We start from the raw sequence: 7,614 nt of genomic DNA on the forward strand, positions 1-7,614 counted from the left end.
TTAAAGGCTGGATTTAGAAAGAGACCATGATTTTAAGCATCCACATTTAAACACCTAAGTACATGGCTTGTTTTGAATAGGAAGAGCTGAACACCTACCAACTTCCATTAAATGCAGAACAACCCTCAGTTGCTGATTAAATTGTAGCAGTTTGAGGTGGGGGAGGGGTGAGGTAGATGGGATTAGCAGCAAGATGGGAACCATGAGCTTGTATTAGGGGCCACTCCCTCATGTTTCCAGACTAAATGTAGAACAGGAAAGGAGAGAGGACTTTGCTCATTAAAGTTGTGAAATGATTGATGACCACTATAGGCAGTATGCCTCAGTAAGGAAACTTGAAACCAAACCAAAGGTCTGCTGCTATCTAAGTAGGTGTCTGGTCATCCATAATTTCAGAGGTGAATAAGGTGGGCAAGAAATATGTGATTCAGTACTGTACAGATAACTTTAGAAACAACACTCATCCATTACAGGAACATATTAGGGTGTTATCCTTTGGACATACGACACTCCCACTAGTTTCAGAGGGGTTGCGTATGGGCACCATGATGGAATCAAGCTGTATCTACAACAAGTGTATAGTGACATTTTATGAAATCAATAATCCATGATTTCCCTTTCATGGATTAACACACTTCCACTTTTTAGTATTTCCAAACCTGCAAGACTGATCCTAAGCAAGTCCGACAAATGGGAATTTATTTCGTGAACTTCCATAATGGTTCCAAAAACATATAATTGATCTGTATTTAGTAAAAATTGTTGGTACATAGACTTCTGTATTACTACCTAGCATATAGTTTGGCCAAACTGTAGATCCAGTGAAATTTGATGGGAGTTTTGCCATTGGCCTTATATGAACCAGGCTTTGGTTTGTGTGTGAAATCTAATTGGGAATTAAAGCTACCATACTGTCTTACATATAAATCAACTGCTAGAAATTTGGGGGGGGAGGGTTTTATAAATGAGGAAATACAGTAATAGCAGTTTCCGCAGTGAAAGTAATGTTGCATGTTCTCCACATGAAACAGCACAACGAGCATTCTGGGCTCCTTAGCTGTTGTTACTTGGTTATTTACTGCTACTTGCCTGTACTTCCTTGAAATGGCTTTCAAGATATATCCTCAAAATATAGGCAAGTAGCAGTAACTGAATAAAAAGTGTCTACCTTTTTAAGGGAATACCATATCTGCAGAACATCAGAAAGAGATCAACTCTTCTGGTAGCTTAAAAAACCCTCCAAAATACAAACTACCTTTTTTAGTTTTTTATTTTGTCTTTACAGTATTTACTTTGCAATTTCTTTGTAGAGCAATATTATAGTTTAACTTGGTTCATACACATGAACTATTGAAATATATTTTTTCCCTTCTACCTTTCAAAAATAAGGTGCACATCTTATTCTGGGGCATGTTGTATGCAAGAAAATATGGTGGTATTTCCACTCTAATATGAACATTTGTATCTGACAGATATGAATGCTACAGTACGAAGAATTGACCAATTGACCAATATCTTGGCGCCATTGGCAGTTGGTCAGATAATGACCTTTGGCTCTCCAGTGATTGGCTGTGGATTTATATCTGGCTGGAACCTGTTCTCCATGTGTGTTGAGTATCTACTCCTGTGGAAAGTTTACCAGAAAACCCCTGCTCTAGCTCTCAAATCTATTTCAAAAGTTGAGGAAACTGAACTGAAACAACTGAATTTGCAGAAAGGTATTAGAACTACTCCCCCCCCAATCAGACTCACTAAACAATACTGTGAGCTGTTCATTTTGGATTTACTTTCCTATAGACTACTTTGCTTTTTTGAAGGCTTTGTTGTTTTTTTCACTCCCCAGTTTTAAGGGTTTTTTGCTCTGTTTTATTTTTAGATGTAGTTAGCCTAAGCTTTGCTGCCATGTCCAACACTTGCAGGCATGTGTGGTTTGTGAGGCCATAAACCTCTTTCTGGTACCACAAACCACATGTGTTGCACATTAAACCATGTGTGGCACTGCTAAGTTTGCAGCGCAGGTGCAAAATTTGCTACTGGGGTTTTCCAGTAGCAAAATAAACCCTGGGGGGGGGGAAAAGTGGTACAAAGCATGCGAAATTAGTGTGTGCTGGGGCAAACATGGAGATGGAGGAGTATACTGCAGAGCTCTGTGGCTGGCTGGGACAGAGTGTGCCTTGTGATTGGGAACAGGCATCCCTGGGCTGGCTGCTCCCCTGTTATGTGCTGGTCCCTGGTTGGCTGGGGTGCAGTGTGCCTCAGCACAGGAGCTGCCTTCTGGCTAGCCCCTCACTGAGATGCCCTATATCCCAGCTAGCTACCCCGCCCCCCCCCCCACCAGCACATGGAGCCTGGCTGGGAGCCAGGATGAGCTTGAATGAAATCAAGAAGATTGAGGATTCCAGCTCTAGTACAGGTTCTCTCTGGTTTAAATGTATCAAACTTCTTTGCCTTAGTTTCTTTATTCATTGCATGGGGAATAATATTTACAAACTAATTAAGTTCCCCACATTTGATGGAGAAAGCAAATTAAGTGCTTTGAACATGAAACCCCCTCAGAAGTGCTTAACCAAATGATGAAATAAGTTATTTCTTCACAAACAATTGCTTAAAGTATTCAGTGTTATCAGGAAGCCAAATGCAAGAACAGAGTAGTTTGCATGGGTCTCATCAGTTTAATGAGGTGCAGTTTAAATAGGTAAAGATTAGCATTACTACCTAGTTTCATTGTTCCAGAGTAGAGTTTTATAGGCATGGGTAGAATGAGAAATACTACAGTCATTTTAACAAAGCTGATTTTGTAATTTAATTAACCAGAAGAAACTTAATTGATGGAATTAACAGACAACCCTCTCTTCAATGGAAGATGCTTCACTTCTCTCTTTTTTAAATCCAAAGAACACAATGCTTTATGGCTTTTATGCTGTGTGTCGTCTTGCAGAAAAGCGGTTAACAGTTTTGTTTCTGTTCACAGATAGCGAACTGAAGCCCACTGAAGGAGTGCAGTTAATAGTTGACAAAGACATAGCAGTTGTTGAGCCCCAGCAAGAGAAGAAAATCGGCTGTAGTTCCCGGATTGCTGAACCTTTCATCACCTTTCGTGATGGATGGGTTGCATACTACAACCAATCCGTGTTTCTTGCAGGCATGGGCCTTGCATTCCTTTATATGACTGTACTGGGCTTTGATTGCATTACTACAGGCTATGCATACACTCAGGGTTTGAGTGGCTCTGTACTAAGTCTTCTGATGGGGGCTTCAGCCCTAACTGGAATCATGGGAACAGTAGCTTTCACCTGGCTCCGTCGCAAATGTGGCCTGGTTCGCACAGGTCTTATCTCAGGAATAGCCCAGTTTTCTTGCTTGGTCTTATGTGTGTTCTCTGTGTTCATGCCTGGAAGTCCTTTGGATTTGACTGTTTCCCCATTTGCTGACCTCAGTGCCAGATTATCTAACAATGAACCATTGCCTGAGATTGCATCTCCACTTGATCAGTCTGATATGTCCTTTACAGCTGGAATTCCCTACTTGATAAACGGGTCTATTTCTGCTAACAGTGACCCAGAGATGAGTCCTGAGTCTGTGCCTCTAATCTCTGTTAGTCTTCTGTTTGCAGGAGTCATTGCTGCTAGAATTGGTAAGTAATGTCTATCTACAAGTCTGATTCATTATTTTTAATGCTAGTAATTGTAGAACCTTTCTACTGAACCCAAGCTCTGTTCCTCCTTATCTATCCTGCCAACTCAAATTCATTATGGGTTGGGAGAGAAATAAACTCTTAATATTCTACTATGTTTACAAAGGATATTTAATAATGTTATGAAGGAGTTGGGTATTATCAAAAGCTACATGTTAAATTGAAATCGAATTTAAATGCTGCATGTTGGATAATATTTAATTAGATGTTTTGAGGTATTTCCACATGTTCTAGTAGTTAACAACTTGACAGATTGAAAGGGCAAAACAATCCTTGCATGAATAAAACAATGTAACCATCATACATCTGCTAATGCTCTTATGGCTGCTCTGTAGTCATTCTGCTGAATTTTGCAGGGACAAGAAATATTTGATTTGTATGCTTTAGACATACTTGTAAAAGAAATATTTAAAACATAATTATTAACACACTTTTTATAGACCACAGAAGTCACCCTTGAGTAAAGAATTTCTAAATCTTTGGGTACAGTCAGTATAACACATTTTAAATGCCTCCTTAATTTTATTTTATAAGAAAAATGGTCATGCACAAGCTTTTTGCACAAAATATTTTGAGTAGTCTTTCTTGGGGAATTAAAAAATTTATTTTGCTTGGCTTAATTTATTATGGTGTCCAATTTGGTAGACTTCTATACTTTCACTAATAAGAGAGATCTGTAGAGTGCATCAGTAGCATGTTTCATTATTGTTGTACTAGTTCTTGCTATCCACAGAAATATGATAAAGGGCCAAAATCTGCTCTTGCTTACACTGGTGTGAAATCCATTCAAAGCAAATGAGAGAACGGTTTGGTCAAAATTTGTTTTAGATGTTGAGACAATGAGCACTAAATTGAGTGTAACAGTGTGCTTGTGTAAAAACAAACAAATGAACAAAGAAAAACCCCTTGGGGAAAACTTAATTATCTTTGCAGAAACTTTAAGTTTGCTCCCCCCTCTCCCTTCCCCCCACCAACTCTTTTCTTTCTGTTTTTCTTTACAGGTCTTTGGTCCTTTGATTTAACTGTCACACAATTGCTCCAAGAAAATGTGATAGAGTCTGAAAGAGGCATTATAAATGGTGTCCAGAACTCCATGAATTACCTTCTTGATCTGCTGCATTTTATCATGGTCATCTTGGCCCCCAACCCTGAAGCTTTTGGCTTACTAGTGCTTATTTCTGTGTCCTTTGTTGCAATGGGCCATATCATGTACTTCAGATTTGCTCAAAAAACCTTGGGGAAGCAGCTCTTTGTTTGCAGCACTCCTGATCCTAAAGCAGCCTCCCCCAATTCACCATCTTGTAATGCATCTACAGTTTAGGTGGTTCAAATTACTGCCATCCTGTTCTTCAGCACAACATTTTAATGTTTCCAATTGCATGATTGGAAGGCAAAATAAGATGCTTTGCTGCATTTTAGCATATGCATAGCTCACTCACTTAAAGGGAGCCCTCCTAAAGAGCTAAGTGTGCCCAGCCAAACATCTACCCACCTATGTTTCCAGTTTTGAGTTTAAAGGAAACTAATCTCATTATGTCTCAGAGTTGTGCTTTCTGGTGTAACTCTGGTGACTTTTTTTTAAATTTATTTATGAATGTAGCAAATATTTTTATCAACATTATAACTTTTTAATTTAACCGTCTTTAACCTTGATATAGCTGACAGTGGCATAAATATAGACACTCCAGTGGGTGTGTATACCTGGTCTACTGTAGAATTCCAAGTAATTTGTCCATTGGTTAAGATGGTTTTTCTTCATTAGCTTAAACAAAGCTTGACTTTTTTGCTTTCTCTATACCCTGTCCCTATATTGTGCCACATTAAAGGACTGGATGATGTTTTCATAAACTAACAGGCTGGGTAAATGGTGTATTTTTGTAGCAATGTGATATTTGCCTAAAATATGTTCTTGCTTTCATGTTTTGGTTTTAACTTTTGTAGAAAGATCCTTACAGTTTTTGCTTATTCATTAATTAGAACAGTGTCAAGTGTAAAATTATGACACACATAGCACTTAATTTAATTAAGTCTAAGAAGAAGCTATAAATGTAACGTAACATTGTGAAGCATAGCTTTTCTATTGAGAACAGCAGATATATTGAGAACATTTGATGTAACAGATAGTGTTAAGGGTCAGAAAGGTAAGACAGACACTAAATTTATAGCAAATTTTGTGAAATTTGTCTAATAAGCAGTTTGTGCCTTTTTAAACTATAGCCATTAGTGGTTTGCTTTTTGTTTTTTGTTTTTAAAAAGCCCTACTGAAGCCTGGTATATTAGAATTTATTTCTTAATGGAAGCTAAACGATGTAATGAATATGTGGACTACTTAAGACCTATGAATATTTTTAAAGTATTTTTCTTCTACTTTTTAAAACTTTTTAGAAGTTTGTATTTTTGAATCACTGGGTGGGGAGGGGGAAAGGAAGAAGCCTAAGACTATGTGATCTTTTAAAGTAACTTTAGAAGAGCAGTGGGGAATGATGTTTATTATTAATATTATTATTTTGAAAAAAGCCATTTTGCATTATTTTAAGGTGTGTGGGCACAGATGCAGTGCTTTTACGTTAACCATTTATGCACTTTTATGGAAACTACAGTAATGTTGCTATAAGCACTTTGCTTTTCAATGGAGATGAATTTTCTTTAGTATTCTGAGTTTTCCTATATGACAATGTGATTTTTTTAAATTGTAATACATCTTTGTAAAATATTTGTTGGGAAAAATATAAATATTTTTCACATGTTGCTTGCCTTTTGTCTTTAAGGGTTTTGGGGAGGGAAGCAGGAGGATTGGACACTGTGGGTTTCTTTTAATTGTTGATATTTATTATTATATTTGTTGGCAGACTACAATATTAATATAATTGGGTATAACTCTACTAAAGTTAAAGGCATTATCCCATCATTGAATCTGTTTCTTTTAAAATGGTAATGATTCAGCTGTACCTAGGTTTAAATAGATTGTAATACTTTAACAGCTCTTGGCTTCAGAAACTATTTTGTAAAAGAAATCAAAAATAAATTACAGGACTCCAGCATCAGATCTAGCTTAATTCTGAGGGCTACTAAATGATTATTGGTAACTGTCTAGTTTTTCCTCTGCTATGGGACAAACATTAATCACTATTTGAGTCTTCACTAAATAGCACTTAGAGATGCTTTCCTTAACCTTGTAATTGCTTTTACTTTCCAACAAAGTCCAGTTCTACCTTGTAATAATTGACTTAAACATATATATGTAATCCAGTGACTAATTCCAGTGAATAAGTCCTTCTTCTGAAGGAAACCATTTTATCATAAAGAGAATTTTAAAAGAACCCAGAATAGAAATTAAATCCAGATGTGTTTGTTACTGTATAGACTAACCAACCTGTTCTAGGGTGGGGAACAGTTAATATTAAACACAAATCATTTGGAATTGCCCCAGAAGTGAACTTCCATTGAGGCAGTGACCTAAATGGCTAGGGACAAACATTCAAAAAGCCTGGGCCTGATCTTGATGATTCAGTCTTTGCAAGTTAGACTAACTTGCAAAGCTTGAACTGATTTGGTGGTGGATAGACATTCCCTTTCAATTCCAAAAATGCAGGCACATGCCTGCAGTGGCTCAGGCTAGAAGCCGGGGGCGGGCACTAGAGCAGCCCTACCTTTGCTTCAACAGCAGTGAGCTGAGGGGTGGGGGGGCATGGCCAGGCTCTGCAGGACGCTCTGATTTTAACCCAGCAGGAAATTGATAACCGTGTTTTATCACCCCAACTCAAGTGTTTACCACCCCATTAAGAAAACAACAGAGGGACATTACCAGCTACCTACTGATTCTGCCTTTGTCACAGCAGAGCACAGCCACCACATGGTTTGCTAACTAAAATATAGATACTTCTCATCAAGGCAGAGGGGAGGTGGGAATTCCTGCTTAG

The 7,614-nt window shown here is 37.9% G+C and overlaps 1 protein-coding gene across 1 annotated transcript in view; it reads left to right on the forward strand.

Annotated features, from left to right (window-relative positions):
• The window catches only part of SLC40A1 (solute carrier family 40 member 1), a 19,263-nt gene extending 12,821 nt beyond the window's left edge, over window positions 1-6,442 (forward strand). Inside the window, exons 6-8 of the mRNA XM_019554301.1 lie at window positions 1,473-1,718; window positions 2,972-3,634; window positions 4,696-6,442. Of these exons, the coding sequence (XP_019409846.1) occupies window positions 1,473-1,718; window positions 2,972-3,634; window positions 4,696-5,015 (1,229 nt within the window). The 3' untranslated portion in view covers window positions 5,016-6,442. The remainder of the gene's footprint in view (window positions 1-1,472; window positions 1,719-2,971; window positions 3,635-4,695) is intronic.
• Window positions 6,443-7,614: the final 1,172 nt, after the last annotated feature.

The sequence above is a fragment of the Crocodylus porosus genome, unplaced genomic scaffold (genome assembly GCF_001723895.1).
Source record: "Crocodylus porosus isolate Cpor-Errol unplaced genomic scaffold, CroPor_comp1, whole genome shotgun sequence".
Lineage (NCBI taxonomy): Eukaryota > Metazoa > Chordata > Crocodylia > Crocodylidae > Crocodylus > Crocodylus porosus.